This window comes from Anolis carolinensis, chromosome 2 (genome assembly GCF_035594765.1).
Source record: "Anolis carolinensis isolate JA03-04 chromosome 2, rAnoCar3.1.pri, whole genome shotgun sequence".
Taxonomy (NCBI): Eukaryota; Metazoa; Chordata; class Lepidosauria; order Squamata; family Dactyloidae; genus Anolis; species Anolis carolinensis.
Genome location: NC_085842.1, coordinates 264330602 through 264349615, shown reverse-complemented (window position 1 = coordinate 264349615; position 19014 = coordinate 264330602). Strand labels below are relative to the sequence as shown.

Below are 19014 nucleotides of genomic sequence, written 5' to 3'. Positions count from 1 at the left end.
AAACAGAAAGATATATTTATTAATGTTTCTACATTTTTCATAAAATATAGTAAAGAAAGGTGTAAATTAGAAACATTGAAGTTTGAAATTATGAAACTATTTTTTGAACTCAGAATAGAAAGGTAATACAGTGATTCATTGCCCCCAAATGCACCTGTGGCCATTATCGCCCCCCGGATCGCTGCAGCGCCCACCAGGGGGTGGTAGCGCCCACTTTGGGAATCACTGCTATAGACAGATTTTATCTGATCCAGATCCTAAGAGGGCTTTTCTAACATTTTATGAGTTTCAATGATACTTCAATAACTCTTTCAGGGGTGGGAATCTGACATCAGACCTACTAAACAACAATAACTGAAGTCCAAAAAAGATATGAAAGGTCATCCCCTTATCCAACCCTGGTTTACTTTCCTTAATCCAGGAGTTCTCAAACTTTTTCAGCTGCGGAGCCCTTTTTGAAGCAGGCGGGTTGCCCAAATAGTGAATTCCTAAAACCAAGAGGAGCTTCTTTATCAGATGGCATCCACATCACTTTTTGAAGCACATTTATTATCTATACAGTAGAGTCTCACTTATCCAACACTCGCTTATCCAACGTTCTGGATTATCCAACGCATTTTTGTAGTCAATGTTTTCAATACATCATGATATTTTGATGCTAAATTCGTAAATACAGTAATTACAACTTAACATTACTGCATATTGAACTACTTTTTCTGTCAAATTTGTTGTATAATATGATGTTTTGGTGCTTAATTTGTAAAATCATAACCTAATTTGATGTTTAATAGGTTTTTCCTTAATCCCTCCTTATTATCCAACATATTCGCTTATCCAACGTTCTGCCGGCCCGTTTATGTTGGATAAGTGAGACTCTACTGTAATGTGTATATATCGGGCATGGGCCGGGCCAGTGGCAAATGGATGGAGAGTGTTTTTATGAAGTAGTTCACACAGTGCAATTTTTTAAATATCAGAAAATTAATATCTTCATGCTTATAGATTTTATAAGACATTCAAGAAATAATGCTTTCAAGTGCAAATAATCTATTTAGTCACAGATGTCTTGCTAAAATTATACAGCACAAATTCATTATATGTACAGATATAGAGTGTCATTCAAGATTAAAAGGAAATAACTCAACTGTGATACATTGGTCCACAGAGTATGTTCAAACAGGATCTTTTATAAAGCTTAAGATATAACAAAATTTCCATGGGGGTTTTATGTTTTTTATCATTAAGGTACATAAGCTCATTTTGTGTTATCTACCCTCTTCTGTCACAGTTACGGGGTTTGCATTTTTGGCCGCCAACAGTTTTTAACTATGTTTTATTTCATACTCTGGTTCACTGAAAGAACTCAGTTTTAAGCCTTGATGTATGACGCTAGTTTCCTTCAGTAACTTAAGGTTAACAGTTCAGTCTTGGTAAGATGTTGAAATCAAGTAAATCTAAAAAGGAAGTAACTGCTTCTGATCTCGGAGCAGTGCCCCAGGAGGAGGAGAGATAGGGAAGCACGTGAGTCAAAGCTTGCCTAGGCTCATTTCTATACTCAGTTGAGGTTTTAGAGATATATGTGTGATTTATATCAAAGTTGGACAACTGTGGAAGAGTAGGGTTGGCTTCGACTCGGTCTGAATTACGGCTCTTGTATAACGTCTGGTGGATGAATGGCATAAGCACTTTGCATTGTTTTAAACTTTGTATATTGTATTTTATGACTATTTTATGACTATTTTATGATTGTTTTAACTGTTTTAATCATGTTAGTTTATTGTATATCAGTGTAACGGCATCAATTGCCACTTGTAAGCCGCCCTGAATCCCCTCGGGTGAGAAGGGCGGGGTATAAATAATTTAAATAAATAAATAAATAGAGGACTTCCCCCAGAGATCCTTGGGGTGGAGGTTCAGACCTCATCATACCTAGTACAACACAGCAAAACACCCTTTAGGTGACATGGAGGAACGTTTGCTTCTTTGCCTTCCACCAGCATTCTTAGTCCATAGAGGACATTTGGAGACATTCTGAGGCAAAAAAAGTTCCTTTGAAATGTTTTGCAAAATTTTCTTTTTAACCCTGTAGTATTCAGGAAGACTCAAAAAGGAGTGGGAATGCCACCCATACTCCCTAGAGATCATTTGGTGGAATTTTGGGGAAAATATTTGATCCCCTGGGAAAGGGCACAAAAATGACCTCACGACCCACATTTTGCCCACCCCTGATTTACACCATACCTGTATCCCTTAAGAGAGTCAAAATGAGCCCCAACAAGGTTAACTAAAAGATAAACAAATAAAAACACAAAAATACAGAGATTACGAACAAGATAGGTTCTGTAGGTTTGTTCTTAAGTTGAATTTGAATGTAAGTTGGAACAGGTACATTTTTAAGTGTGACTACAGCCAGTTTTTACAAAGTGTTAAATAACATAGGAAGTGTTAATACAGCTGTAATGTTTGTTTTGATGTCTGTGCCCCTATTCAAAAGATATCACCTCACTTTCTGTTCCTGCGACAATTGGATTTTGAAAATGTTGCATTGTCATGGAAAAAAGGATTGGTGATAAAGCCTCAATGGAATCACCTTTTCCCCACAATAACTCTTCCAGGAGTGAATTTCCCTTCCTAAGGATAGATTTCACTCACCCCCATTTGTAACTAGGAGACATATGTAAATTGGATGTTTGTAACTCAGGGACTGCCTATATTACAACACTAAGAAATTTCAGCATTAAAACACAATTAATTTAAAAACAATTGAAAGCCCAGCAGAACAGATAAGATACTACCTTGCCATTAAAAGTTCCTTTCTCAGTAATTAGTCAGTTTCCTGCCTGGATAGTAATAATGTTGTAATAATAATAATAATAATAATAATAATAATAATAATAATAATAATAATAGCAACAACTTTATTATATCCCGCCACCATCTCTTCGAAGGGACTTACAGTTGGCACAAGGTATCTAAAAATAACATAAAAGTGGACACAAAATAAAATACTATAAAATAAAACACATGCAACATATAAAACATCAATTTACACTCAATCAAGCTGGATAAAAATATTTTATCTGCCTTTTAGTGATAGACAACATAGCATCTTTTGGAATAGCAGTTCTGAATCCTAGGAACTCCCACTCAAACATCTTTATCTCTGTATCCATACAGGGGTTGCCTTTTAAGGTAATGGGACCAATAAGACTATCTCTCTTAAGGACCTCTAACTTTGAGAGATTATATGGGACAACATAGTCCTTCTGATAGTTTGGATCCAACTTATATATAGTTTTATATACTATTTGCTAACATAGTTAATTATACCCAGGAGATTTTAGTGAAGCTGTTTTAGTAAGGGAGTCTCATGCTCCTCCCAGTCTGGCTACAGCACTTTAGACCAGCTAAAACACTCATTCAGCGGTTTATGAGGATGGGTGCCACAGTTATGTATTCCTCCTTTGCCTTCCTCCTCTTGGGAAATGGGGTTTAAAACCAGTTCAAACAAGAAAAAAAATCAAATATATATGGTTGGACCTTTGCAAAAGGGTTCATGAAGGCTGGAAAAAGTATCCTGATGGGAATTATTGTCTTTGATCAACCCCCATAATTAATTTCATCTGATTTGTTTTTGCATTCCACTAGTGAAGACATTGCTAAGATATAATTAACATGGGTTTTGGTTAAATGTCTGTTTCTACAATTGTGCAGATAATGAAAGTGGAATGTGGAAATGAGACATGTGTTTGGAAACTGTCTTCTCTTTAACCCTATAGGAACTAATAAGGACGTTTTTATGTGTGAAGAGTATTTAAGAGAGTTCTCCTTAGAATAGGGGTGGGAACTATGTGGCCCTCCAAGTGTTGTTGAACTGCAGCACTCAGCATTGTTCATCACTGGATAAGACTGGTAGAACATATTTTCCACAACACTGGGAGGGCTGTATGATTCTCATCCTTATAATTTACAGTATGTTTTGGTCTGAAAACTACAGAGCCATAAAACCTCTGTTCTTATTTACACATTCAATACATAAGAAAATAAATATTGTTTGTATTGAACTTTGCAATTGGGAACAGTTCAGCTGTGCCTTCAGTGTCTATTGATTGGGTTTCTGTTCTTCCCATTTGAAGATCTTGCTTAATTTAGCAGAGTGTGTGACAGAATGTGAGTATAGAACAAACAGAACAGGAGGTTGGCTAGACTTCCATAGAATAGGTCCTGCTTGTTGGCCTCTGTATAATTTATTAGTGGAGGAAAGACACACATTTGCCTATATAACATTGATAGAGAGAAGAAGAGTTGCATTTTTCATTGGGCTGAATCAAAGTGCAGCCATAAAGACACTGAGAACGGACCTTAATTTTAAATAAACTGGAAATGATGATAGTGTAATAATAAAGACTGCATGCTGTCAATGAGAAGTTCAACACCAGTTGTTTCTGCTTTAAAATAGAACATGTAATCCTGGCTCAGTTTTTAAATATGCCTCTAAAAGCCTTTCTGTTGCAGCATCCACATGGGGACATAATATAAGAACTAGAAGTTCATTCTGGCTTTGATTGTATTTTCTCTTTTGCCAGAGGGAGAACACGAGGAAATAAAGAATCAGCCATGTCATATGTTACTTTCCCATACAAAATTGCACATGGGAAATTTTTGTGTGGATATGAACGGATAAATAGCACCCCAGTGGAAAGTTTGAATGAAACCATTGATTGTCCATGGGTACGTAGAAAAGATTGATCCTTTTATTAGAGAATCTCTACAAACAAACATAGAAACAATGTCAGATTCAAAGAAAGCAATTGGCAATAAAATAATAGTATACAAATAGTATATATAAAGTTAATTACATTCCTCAAATTAGAATCTTAAATTATATCTGAAAGCAAAACAGAGCATACTAATTGACACCAAAAGTATTTTTTTTACTTTTAGATCACAAATACCATAAGTGATCACTTATGTATCTAGACAGTTGCATATAATATATAATATACAAATAATTTTTTAATTTTTTTTCCAATGCATCATGATGTCCTCTCTAAAATATTAGAACTGTTTCTTCATACTAGTAATGACCCAGATTATGGAATATAATGGGACCATGTAATGGTATCTTATACTACTACCCTTGACAAAGGTTTGGTGTAGCATCTTATCACTCTACAGCAGTAATTCCCAACCTTTAGGCCTCCAGGTGTTTTGGATTTCAACTTCCAGAAATCCCAGCCAGCTTGCCAGCTGTTAGGACCCATGGGAGCTGAAGTCCAAAAACACCTGCAGGCCCAAAGATTGGGAACCACTGCATGGGCTCATTTACTGGATCCTAGCCACCAATGACTCCAACAAGTAATGCATGGATGGAGATTTCATACTCCTTCTGACTCAGTACATCTACCAGAGGAGTATTTCTCTGATTTTTATATTGTCTGACTGATTTCCTGTTCTCAAAGTGATCAGTATGTCCACAATTGTTACCTTCTTCTGGCCTTCATCTGTAATGACTACAACCAATCTCAGCTGGATACCAGTCTCAGGCACCATTTGATCCAAGGAAATGGTTCCCATTGAAACTGGGGTGACTTTGAACCATCAGTTCATCACTTCATAAAAAACACTACAATTGACTTAAGTCAAAATTGTGTTGAATTATGATTTTTGTGTACAATGGTTTCAACTTTTAGATTTGTCTGCCTAGAATTAAGAAAAAGGCCTTGTTTGCATTTCCTGTGTGTAGCGTGGCTGCATGCAAACTAGGACATTCTATATGCTGAAAAAGAGATTTAAGAAAACTGTTAGGCTGCAGTGAAGATGTAATTTGCTAAAATACTCACCTGCAAAGGGGGCTGTCTGCTGACATTTTTTGCTCCATTGATTCTCCTTGATAGACTACTCTAGTGACTGCTTTTGATACGTCTCCATCCCGAGTGACTGAACTTGTTCAGTTACTCCAGATATGAAAATGGCAACAGTATTGTCTATTCTTAGAGAATGACTACTGATTCTCTACAAGAGCTACTGTTCTTGACTCTTTGCCTATAATCTTAAATAATATCCAGCACATGGGTAGTAGTGAGATGAGTCTTCTTCTTGTTTAGAACTGATAGTACACGAGGAGGGCACTAGTTTGTGGTTAGAGCATTGTGCTATGACTGTAGAAACCCAGATCACATCTCTACCAATATTCTTTGGAATACCTTGTACCAATCAATATCTTTTTGCCTAACCTTACATAGAGTTCTTGTGAAAATAAAATTAATTTTTAAAACCCTTAAGAATGGAACACTCACTTAAATTTCTTGGAGAAAAGGCAGAATATAAAGTAATAAGTGGGGGAAATGATTTACCCCATTAAAGGTAAACCTTTTCAGGCGTACGTTCAATTGTAATTTGGAAAAATATTCCCCTGCTTTAAGAAGCTGGAAACTCCTAAGTATCCTGTTCAGTGGCAATGGGGCTGGTAGGGTCATTACTATTTACTGCTCTTTTAGCAAATTTTAATTTTTACTGTTTATTTCCAGAATTTCCCCTACTTGTTTTTACATTTGTTCTCGCAAGAGAAGGAAAGCATGTAGCATTTTGCAAGCTTAATATTGTTTTGTGTGCATGCTAGCACAGCCACAATAGCACTAACTGAAAAATGGACTTGCCGCAAAAGGCAAACAGGAAGGAAATCAGTTACACCACTGTTTAGAATAATGTGCTATGTTCCTTCATAAAGATGGAATGAACCATGAATCAACATACCATACTTTCTTGTGCTACATTGATTTCCTTAAAATATATCAAAGCCTAGGTCTAGGTGCTTAAGAATCCTTGCATGTTCTATTTTAGTTACAAGTCAAGAGAGCATATCATTTCAAGTCCGCGAATAAAAAGACTTACTCTCATATCTCACTATTACCTACTACAATTATGAATTGTAAAAAATCACTGATGTGTCTATTACACGGAGAATGTCTTAATACCACTGCTCCAAATACTCCCCCAATCATTAGATTGGCAATATAATCACAAATAACTAGTAGAGCTTTCTTATGTTGGAGTTGTTTGCACCAATAACGCTGCCATTGCAGAATCATTTGAGTGAACCTCAAGACGGTAAGGGGAAATTAGGTCATGTAACAATGAAATTTGGCTTTAAAGCATGTATGTGTTCACATTCAAGTCATCTGTTGGCTTGCAGCCAGCACATGAATTTTATAAGGTTTTCTTAAGCAAGAAAAACTCTGGGGTGGTTTTACCAGTTCCTTCTTTTGTGTGAGTGTTTGTGCCTTCGGGTCACCTGTTGAATTGGGTTGACCTCATGAATTTCATTAGTTTTTCTAAGCAAGAAAAACTCAGAGGTAGTTTGCCATTTCCTTCTTCAGAAATAATAGACCACAGCACCTGATATTCATTGGTGATCTCCTATCCAAGTACTTCTTAGCTAAGAAGATTCTTCTTAGCTTTCAAGATGAGATGGAATCTGTTGCCTTAGAGCAGTGGTTCTCAACCTGCGGGTCAACAGATGTTTTGGCCTTCAACTCCCAGAAATCCCAACAGCTGATAAACTGGCTAGATTTTCTGGGAGTTGTAGGCCAAAACAGCTGGGGACCCACAGGTTGAGAACCACTGCCTTAGAGTATATAGACAGACTTGTTGTGGGCCTTCAAGTTGTTCCCAACTTACAGCAACACTGTGTTGATCCTATTACAGGGTTTTCTGGTGCTGAAAGGGCTAATTCGCCCAAGGGTTTCCATTGCCAAGCAGGGAATTGAACCCTGATCCCTAGAGTCATCCTCCATTACATCACTACTTCCCTTAAAATTGTAATGAGGAAAAATAATAACAGCCCAGTAAGAACTGAACAGTTAGGAAAAAAAAAACCCAACAGTAGATCCTAAAAAACTGGGGAAGGAGGGTATAGTCTGGAAGAATCCACAGCTGCTTCTGCAGAATATGAATGCCTAAGAACAAATAACTCACACTCAGTTGTGTAATTCCCTTTAAATGAGTCAGTTGTGTAAAAGGACATTTCAAAAAACCTTCCCTTAAGTTTCTCAACCTCTATTTGCCTGAGGCAGGTGATAACCCCCAAGCAATGAGACGAGAGTTTGTGTACTATTCCACCTTTATTCTGGTACAGAACCCAAACCCACAATTTTTTTAAAGTTCAGCTTAAATCTTATTTTGCAAAAGTTTAAAAAACAATTCAGTTAAAAGACATAAAACTCAGCGTCTAGATCCAAGGAAGTCATGCTCCCCCTCTATTCTGCCTTGGTCAGACCACACCTGGAATACTGTGTCCAATTTTGGGCACCACAGTTGAAGGGAGATGTTGACGAGCTGGAAAGCGTCCAGAGGAGGGCAACTAAAATGATCAAAGGTCTGGAGAACAAGCCCTATGAGGAGAGGCTTAAAGAACTGGGCATGTTTAGCCTGCAGAAGAGAAGGCTGAGAGGAGACATGATAGCCATGTACAAATATGTGAGGGGAAGTCATAGGGAGGAGGGAGCAAGCTTGTTTTCTGCTGCCCTGCAGACTAGGACACGGAACAATGGCTTCAAACTACAGGAAAGGAGATTCCACCTGAACATCAGGAAGAACTTCCTCACAGTGAGGGCTGTTCGGCAGTGGAACTCTCTCCCCCGGACTGTGGTGGAGGCTCCTTCTTTGGAGGCTTTTAAACAGAGGCTGGATGGCCATCTGTCGGGGGTGCTATGAATGTGATTTCCTGCTTCTTGGCAGGGGGTTGGACTGGATGGCCCATGAGGTCTCTTCCAACTCTACTATTCTATGATTCTATGAGTTAAAAGACACAAAGTCTAAAAGATTAAAGCACAGCCCCCCACATTGAAAACATCCATCTGCAACACCATCTAAGAACCAAAAACCTGCTCAGTTAAAAAGGTCTTTGCCGTCACAGCTTCTACATTAAAGTGAACTGTTAAATAGGAATTAAGTTAATGCAGAGTCAAACCCTGGTTACAGTATCAAAGGTATCCACACCATATGCATGTTTTGTGCATCCTTCACAGTCATATACTTTGATCAACTTGGGTTATTATGGTTCTGAAAATACTTACAACTGAGTTGTGGGTTGGCTGCTGCTCTGCTTCAGTGCAATAAAAAGGAGCTGAAATATATAAGAGTGTAGTTTCTTGTTTAATTGGATTGTAAAAATGCCAAAGCAAACAGTAGAAGGAGAATGGTCACTCTGAGGATAATTCAGTTGGCATGCATATATTGTCAACACTGAGTGACTTAAATAAATGCCATCTTGCATAATGTGAATATAATAGTCGGGGTTCTTTTACATTTTGTTTCCACGTGATTATGTGTAAATTATTATGTTCAAGTTGTTCCATTGCACTCTTGAAATCAAGAAGTGTTATGAAAAACGCAAGCCTCTTTTTACAAAAGCATATTATCTCATATTTAAGGGTTCTTAGAAAATCCTGAGATGGCAAGTTATGTAGGCTGGTTTCTTTAATCTCAAATTCAGTGTAAAATAAACAGCCTGCATCTGTTTAGGATCATTCTACTTTTATGGCAAACAGCTGGGAGAGGAGATTCCAATATGTTTGGCCATGACTTTTTTCTTTCTTTCTTTCTGTTGTGGTAGTTAACTATTTCATTTTCACCTGTGTGTTTGCCCATTTCACTTCTGATTTTTGTCACCCCCCCCCCCCATCTTTGTCTCTATCTCATATAATTATTCTCCTCCTTTATATTTCCTTTGTCTGGGCATGCGTGACTAGACCCTCCCACCAACAAACCCAATGAAAAGACACACACTGGGTTGGGATAACAAATGGCCACAGCTTGTTTATTGCTTACAGAAGAAACACAGGGTTGGCAGCCCTGCATGGGCCCTGGATCCGGAGATCGGGCAGCCTGCTGCTGTCCGATACCTAATAACCACTCCAGGGAGTGCTGCTGTTGCCAATCAGCACAATTCCAGGATCCCATCTCTGTTGCACCCCTGGAGAACACTGGGCCATCCCACCTCTCCAATGGGGGGGGGGGATACACAAGCCAGATCCAGGGCCCATGCCACATGCCATAAAGTTGTGACAAAGGAACAAAACTCAACAGAAACCATAAACCTTAACAACATATTAAAGGGTGGGAGGGCTGGGATACAGAGAAGGCGTGCTGGCCAGCGCGGCCCTCTCACAGCCTTTTAAGGTTGCCAGGGCTTCCCGCGGGCAGCCGGCTCAGCCAGTTAGGGGGCAAGCAAGGCCCGCCTCCCATTGGCCCAGCCGCCCATCTGACAGGAACCTTTCCCACCGCCAAGGGGGTTTCAGGGAAGAAGAAGCCCCCTCTGCCACCATGTTGGCTGGGAGGACGCCCAACCCCACAACCTCTCCGCCCGGTAAGTCGGGCAGAGCTTATGTCTGTCTTCTTCCTCCCCTTTTTCATTTGTAGTGTGCTATTGTCTCACTTAACCTACTCCTGATCAAAGGTAGGTGGATTGCCACTCCTGGATTTTACCAGAACACAGAATTCACTTTTTTTTTGGACAGAGACGTAAAACAAACTTGGAGAGTGCATGAAACCTTAAGGTTGTGTATGGCCTGGATGTGCAATGGAGATGTGCAAAGAAAAGAAATGTTGTAATCAAAATGTCCTGTGTGGGAAAAATATGGGATATACATCAAATAAATAAATAATCAGACCCAAACATATTACTACCATTTACATGTAAGTAAAACATTTTGTTTGAAGTAATAATCGGGTTACATATAATTCTATCATTGATAGATAATTGCCCATCAGTCAAATTAATTTTTCCCCTTGTTCTCTATAAAAGCCAATTAGTTCAGACTGAAATAAAATAAAAACATAGATCAAATGTACTAACATTTGAAACAACAAATAATAAAAGACTGATTTGTCTCAGACTATTTTAAGGGCTAGTTCCTACCTACTTTGTGAAAGTTGGCTTATTTGTCTTATTTTCTTCTTGGAGCTATTTAACTTTTGCATTTGTTCTGCTATTACCATTCATTGCTTTCTTCAACATTGGAATTTCCTCTTAGTGTTTTCTTCAGGAAAGTGAAACTGGTATTTCAAAATGCAAAAAATAGAAAAGTTAACTGTAATACACTAGCAGTTTCACTAAACTCAGTCTTGAAATGTGCCTAATAAGAATACGAGAAAATTCCCCTAAGCAGTTATTTGCCTATGCCACAAAGTAATTCATAACCATCAAACTTTTATTCTAAAATTCTACAAAAGAGATGCACATTTATGTCATGTTGATTGTTTTATACAATGATAGACCAAAAAACTGTAGATAAGGTCATAAGATATTTTGAAGCACCTTCTGGTGCTAAAAACTATTTTGCGTCTCTGTAGCCGTTCCTTAAAAATGCATTTTCTGGGTTAAGTAACAAAGCAGAAGGTCACTTTACTGTAGGGCACATTTTAAGAACCTTGTGATAGTAATACTGAATTGTAGACACAGAAAAAGCCTTCTATGTAGGCCATGTGTGTAGTCAAACACACATGTCCATCATGTGATCCCAGCTGCTACACTTAAAATAGATCATAGTAGTTCTCTGCCATATGAGTTACTGCATTGGTTAAAATCTGGTTATTAAAAGACATGACAGTTAGAATAAACTGGAAACAATGACAGCGTCTTTTCTGCGTACTCTATTTGGCAGTTTTGGACATATTCCAAGTCCCAGTATTTTATGCACAGAAATTTTCCAGATAGTATTTCTGAACAAAGAATGTAGTCTTATGGTTCATTACCCGTTTCTTAACATACATTGTTTTGTATGAATATACAGATAAAGGTTTGTGTTGATTCATGTTGTTAGATAGGGTTTTTAATGACAAAGGAATATTCCACTTACCATATATATTCACATATAAGTCAATCTCATGTATAAGTCGAGGTTTGGAGGGCAGAATGAAGGATTTCGATTCGACTTACGGATAAGTCGTTCATTCTGCAGAGAGGGAATCAGGCACTCCTAATTGCTGCCATAACATTCCACTCACATTCAAAAAGGCTAGAAGTGGTGCTGTAGTGGAAAGAGTAGTGGGGTCTGGACTTCTTATGTGTTCTTCTGTGATGGACTACGGTCTCACCTTTTGCCACTCAATTTAGTGACAAGGATGTAGATTGACTTGTGCATAAGATGACTCAGGCTTTTTGTGGTGCCTTTTGATGGAATCTATACACTTATACTGTACATAAGTATGCGTGCAGTAACTATTGCAACATCCAAAGAATGTGTTGTGTGTGTGTGTGTGTATGTGTGTGAATATATATGTGTGTGTGTGTGTGTGTATCTTCAGTCTGATTCTGTAGGTAGGTGTGGTATTCCTCACTTTCAGGTGGGAGCAATGTCTATCAATAATAGAATGTAACATTCAGATAGATAGAACTTTGTACCATAAATTATATTTTGAGTAATTTTTGTACAGATTTCCCTGTGAAATTTCTTTGTGTAAACTGTGCTGTCTCAAAAGTATATATAAGAAGCGATCCTGAACTAAGTATCCCATGACATTGTCCCATATCTGTTTTAAAGCTGAATTGGAAAAGGTGCTGAAGAAAACAAATCACAGAGCAAGTGAAATGATGAAGTATTTGGAGAAACTTTGTATTTGAAAAGCAAAAAAAAAAATGACTTATTTTAGTAAAACAGCTAACGTGGGACAGATTGAAGGCTTATAAAGATTGGGGAAAATGGGGAAAAGAGCTATCTCTTCCTATTCTGTCTCACTTTAAAAACTTTAAGACACTCACATTGTTTGGTGGTACATTTGAAATAGATTAAATGTTTCTTCAGATCAGGTATACTTACATTTATGGAATTCATTGCTATAATATGTGATTATGGTCATCAGTTTACGTTTGTATATAAATTCAAGCAAAGTCAGAGGATAAATCAATCTACTGCTAAGATGGCAGCTTTTCAGGAGCACTACACCATCCAATACAAATTGCTTATGCAACAGCATGAAAGTTATCATAGGTACTACCTGGGATCTCCACCAGCTAGTACCCTCCAGATATGTTGAATTGCATTATAGCCTAATGACATAACCACTGCCATTTTAGCTATTAAGAAAGAGAAGGTCTAGGGTAGAGGGGAAAGCTGCATTAACTTTCTGCCGTATCTGGTGGAAGTCCACATCTACTTTTCTAGTCTCAGTCCATCATAGCAATTGATACTGGAGGATCAGGAACTGGTGTGTGAATACAAGAATAGAAATATAAAATATGACCCAGAAGAGTACAACACTGTATTTCTCAAAAGTTCCCCTTTTTGATATGTTTTCAGCTGTGATGTTTTTTAATTGTAAGCCTACTTAGGTCGCAGTTTTGGGAGAAAGCTGAGATACAAGTACCATATATATAATAACAGCAAACAACAACATCAGGGGAAGCTTACTGGTTCTGACTTATGCTTGTGAGACTCAATGTTTCACGGCCAGACTAGACACCAAGACACTTTAATTTTTAATTTAATTATACCAGTTGATTCCTTTTATATGCCGTCCTGGATGGATTATGAAGGGAAATCTGTGCTGCTTATCTGTGATTTCTATTACAGATGTCTGAAGACTACTGAAGAAAGGGCCAAGGCGTAGGACCCAGGAAATACTTTTTTTGCTTTTGTGGAGGGGAGGGCAAGGGCCTTTTATGGACTGGAGGAACCCCATCTCTGCTATGTTTACTCTAGAAAAATTCAATGTGTTCTTATTGGAGGCCTAACTATCAAATGCACCAGATATTTATTTTTCTTTTTGGTAATCAGATTATATGAACATTTACTTTTTGTCCACAAGAAAAAAAAGCTGATTTGTCCAATAATTATTACTCTTGCTTTTGGGGGGGGGGGGGAAAGTAATAGACTTGTGTGTATCTTTTTCTAAAACAGTAGTAATTCTAATACAGTAGACTCTCATTTATCCAAGCCTCGCTTATCCAAGCCTCTGGATTATCCAAGCCATTTTTGTAGTCAATGTTTTCAATATATCGTGATATTTTTGTGCTAAATTCGTAAATACAGTAATTACAACATAACATTACTGCGTACTGAACTACTTTTTCTGTCCAATTTGTTGTATAACATGATGTTTTGGTCTTCATTTGTAAAATCATAACCTATTTTGATGTTTAATAGGCTTTTTCTTAATCTCTCCTTATTATCCAAGATATTCGCTTATCCAAGTTTCTGCTGGACCATTTAGCTTGGATAAGTGAGACTCTACTGTATACAAATATACTCTCCAAAGTATTTCATTGTCACTAAACAGACATTAAAGACTACATGACACAACTAATCAGTGTTTTGATGCAGGAATTATCTAAGACAAAAATTAAAATGTTGTTCTTCGTAATACATGTTTTTCTTTTGTGGTATTTTCAATTAGCTTCATTTAAATTAATGTATATTCATTTTCTTTTTTCCCCTCTAGTGGCTACAGATGTCTTCAATTCCAAAGGTTTGGCCATTCAGGCCCAGAAGAAAATTCTTGGCAAAATGGCATCAAAATCAATAGCAACTGCATTGATAGATGACACCAGTAGTGATGTGTTGGACGAACTCTACAGAGTGACAAAAGAATACACTCAAAATAAGAAGGAGGCAGAGAAGATAATTAAAAATCTCATTAAGACTGTTATCAAGTTAGCAATCCTCTATAGGAATAATCAGTTTAATCAGGAAGAGATCATGCTTATGGAGAAGTTCAAGAAGAAGGTGCACCAGTTGGCTAAAACTGTGGTGAGCTTCCATCAAGTGGATTTTACATTTGACAGAAATTTTTTGTCAAAATTGTTGAATGAATGCAGAGACCTGCTTCATCAAATCATTCAGCGTCACCTAACAGCAAAATCTCATGGACGGGTGAACAACGTATTTGATCACTTCTCAGATTGTGAATTCTTGGCTGCTTTGTACAATCCATTTGGATCTTACAAGACTCACCTGCAGAGACTTTGTGATGGTGTCAACAAAATGTTAGATGACGGCAATATATAAGTAATTGTATTGGTGGTGACTGATTGCATATTAGGCTGAGGACTACAAATGGTCTGATTGATTGATTGATTGATTGAAGGAAGGAATGAAGGCATGAAGAAAGACTGGACAAATGTTTGTTTAGTAAGGGAGATGTTTAAAGCAAACCAAATTCTAAAATCCTCCTTTAGAAGATTCACTTATTATTTGGAGTTGCCTGTTTTTCCCAACTTATTCAGTATTTTTTACAAATGGAATAATAAAGCCATGAAATTGGACAGTTAAGGTGAAGTAGGGCTTTGTAAAATAAACAGAGAAATTGTGTAATCATATGCATATTTCTACATGTAGGCAAATATTTATAATCAACCAAAATGCTGTATTTTTATACATAAGAAATATGACTATGGCACATACATGATAACTGGATGTAAGATTTAACAAGAGTTAAGATTAAACAGAACCTGTTTTCATTCATGTAAAATCATATATGCTATACAAAATTGCCTAGGTCACATGCTCATTGTTATACTGCAAAAACTGATTTCCCCCCTCTTTGGGTTGGTTCTCATTTGAGAATGCAAAGGGCTGTATGATCACCAGTGAAATACTAAGGGCTACCAACAAGTTCATCTGAAAATACTCCCATTTGTGTCAACTGACATTTCCATGGCTATACTACAGTAGTAGTTCTTTAAGCTGTTATCCTATGTTTATTATCAGGATATATTTCTCATATACTGGACAGATTTCTTTATATAAAATGCTTCCATAAACGTTCAGTCTAGATCTCTTAATCTCATAGCTTTTACTTCCAAAGCTATCACACTGGAGCTGTTTTGTATGCACCAGCCCTTAGTCATCTCATCTAGGTGTTCAGGTTTGTTGTTGTTGTTAATCTGTAATACAGTTAATCTGCATGATTTATTGATGGCTAGTATGGATTTGAGTCTATAAGATTGCTACTTTTAAATAACTGTATTCATAAAAACTACATTAGTAGTGCATGGTCAATGGAAGCAGCTTTATACATGTATTTCCTCCATCTTTACCTTCTCCTGATAGAAATACATTAGGAAGCTGTTTCTATCAGAGCTTGGTATCTTACTGTATAAGAGGAGCTAGTTACATTATCCTAGTCACTCAGTAGACCATTCTTTCTTACAGCAGTTGAAAAAAAATCACTCACAGGGTTACTCACCACTAACATGTTACCATTGTGCCACTGAAAAAAATATAAGGAACTGTCCTCTATTTCCTCTCATTTCTGATCATCATAATTCTGAATAATCTACACTGCTCGAACCCACTTCCCATCCAAACTAGACCTACCAGCACAGCATAGCTGACCACCTATATGCCTTAGATCAGTGGTTCCCAACCTGTGGATCCCCAGATGTTTTGGCCTTCCACTCCCAGAAAGCCTAACAGCTGTAGGCCAAAACACCTGGGGACCCATTGGTTGAGAGCCACTGCCTTACAGTAAGTCATTCAATCCCTCTTACTTCTCCATCTCCTTCAAACATTTTCTCTAAGTCTCTGTCCTGAGCCCACTTCAACTGTGTAAAGAAATTATGCATCCTATAAAAACTCGCTCATAGCTCCCACCAACATTGCTATTTCAAGTGTGGGCTGTGTGCCACCGTTTAGAGCAGTCAGACTGGCAAAGTAGTGCCCTTTGCACTCATCCTAATTGTCTGAATCTCTGTCTCTCTTCATTTTTTCCTTTTTCTCTCTCTTTCCCTGTTCTTTGGGCAGAATGGAGGAACACAGAACAATTAAAAAATTCTGGTGCAGCATGTTTTCAATGTGTTTCCTCCTTTATCTCCTCATATCCTTCACTCCCTCCTCCTTGGATCATCTGATCATCACTTACAGCATCACCCCTTCCCAAAAGGACAACACAGGACAACCATCCATGTTAGTCTCCCTCTTCCACCAACTATTGCTCACACTGAGTCAAAACATAGTAAGACATTACAGAAACACTGAAAAGCCCTGGCTGTAAAGGTAACACCATTCCAGCATATTATTGTAAAAAGTATCTTATTACCAAAGTAACCAGTTTCCAAAGTAATGTGATACGTCTTCTGAGCTGTGGTCCCCATCTTACATACCCCAATCCTCCAGTGTGTGTGTGGTGTCAATTCTACTGTCTTCTGCAGAAGAATGTATTTTCAGGCTGGGACCCTTGATAGAGCGATGCAACAAGGGGATGCGTATGCCACTTGTTACTCCCATTGTTGCACAAGTTATGCACATGAATATCTTATATTTGTATCTATATGAACATTTTTAGACCTGAGCTGACAAAATTCAGAAGTTCTTCGAGAGAAGACATAGAATACAATGTGTTGAACAAAACACATTATTGATATTGTGCTCATGGTCCCTAAAACCAAAGCCTTGTGTGTATATAACTTTTGGGAAATGTATAACAAATATGAAGGGAAACATCTTATAACTACAGCAGCTTCAATTCGATTTGTAATGGTATTTGTGTGAAATTAAGGCTACCCAAACTAGTATGTTATGTTGAAAATGTAATGTTTTTTCCTTGCCAAACAAATGAGAATAATTACATACTGATCAATATGTTTGGTGTTTATTTAATTTGGCAGTTTTTAATGCTTTTATAAGTAAACAGAATATTTGCACTCCAAATTTGGTGTATGATTTTTGTGGCATAGCAAATCAAAAAATGGAATATGAGCAACCTAATTAAATCCAAAGTGTTTTTTATACCTCCTTACTAAGACTGTTGATTAGTATATCATATTCAATTATGCATGCTTTGGCCAGATTTTCATGCTTCCAGAAGATATCAGACGTCCTGAGGAGATCTTGTACATCTGGGTTACTTTACATCAGCAAATCTTGAATTGCAAATTACAATATTATTAATAATTGTTCAAATGTTATTGAAATAGCTATGTTGGACCAAGATGTACTTAGAATACAGTAATCTTCAAGTACATCTCTGTTAGATATTCAGGTGCTACCTAGCTCTGGAGAAGAATGTACAGGTTATGCAGGTGGCATAGAAACATATAGCTGGAAGAAAGCATACGGGCCATTCAGTCCAACTCCTGCCATGCAGAAATACACAAATCACTCCCAACACATGACCATCCAGTCTGTGTTTAAAAACGTTCAAAATAGATTACTTCACCGCATGCCCTGGCATATTTCACTGTTGAACAGCTCTTACCATCAGAAAGTTCTTCCTAATATTCAGGTAGAATTTATTTTCCTGCCATTTGAATCCATTGCTCCATGGCCTAGTCTATAAAGCAGCAGAAAACAAATATAATGGTATTATTTTTACTGTTTTGTTGTTGTTTCCTTTCCCAATGTCAATATAGATTTGGCTTTACTCAGAAGATTTAAATAGAAGCCAAGCATTGATTTCTGAGATGCTATTTATCATCTGCCATCAGACACTTTTGTTCCTTTGTTATTTTGTTCTCAAATTATTGTGGTAAATTGATTTTGTTGTAGTTTTATGCTTACCCACCATTAGTATCAAGCTCTCAGTCCCATTTGCAGTTGCATGCTTTGATCTTCTTGACTTCTAAATTCCATTTGCAAAAATTGAGATTGACAGCAGAACACCTGAGAATAAAGAGTTTAGGCTTTTTTTAGCCTTATTTGCAGATTGATCTCCCCTTTGTCTCATATATCCCCAAAACCACTTCTGTCAGTTGTGCATCAAATCATAAAAGTTTCCTGCTGGTCACATAACAGATCCAACTAAGTAGAAACTTGGTCTTGGAGATTGGTTGATCTTTTTACCTGTGGAGCTGCCAATGTTAGTCTGTATTTATACTGTTTAGCAGTGTTATGTTTCATCTGAGCATGCAGGCAACATTTCTGGACAGCACCTTCAATCAGGATTACAGTCAATTCATTTGATCTGCTTCCTTGTATCGCTAATTCTTTTAATGCAATCAGCTGTTATTGCATACTGTATATTCCCAAGGCCATTACGCTAGGGCTATCTTATAGGACTCTTCCCCATAGTAAT

The 19014-nt window shown here is 37.4% G+C and overlaps 1 protein-coding gene across 2 annotated transcripts in view; it reads left to right on the top strand.

Moving 5' to 3' along the window:
• The window catches only part of tnfaip8 (TNF alpha induced protein 8), a 56910-nt gene extending 39179 nt beyond the window's left edge, over positions 1–17731 (top strand). For both annotated transcript variants that reach the window (XM_008114046.3, XM_008114045.3), the window contains exon 2: positions 14443–17731. In XM_008114046.3, coding sequence (XP_008112253.1) covers positions 14443–15008 — 566 coding nt within the window. In that variant the 3' untranslated portion in view covers positions 15009–17731. The remainder of the gene's footprint in view (positions 1–14442) is intronic.
• Positions 17732–19014: the final 1283 nt, after the last annotated feature.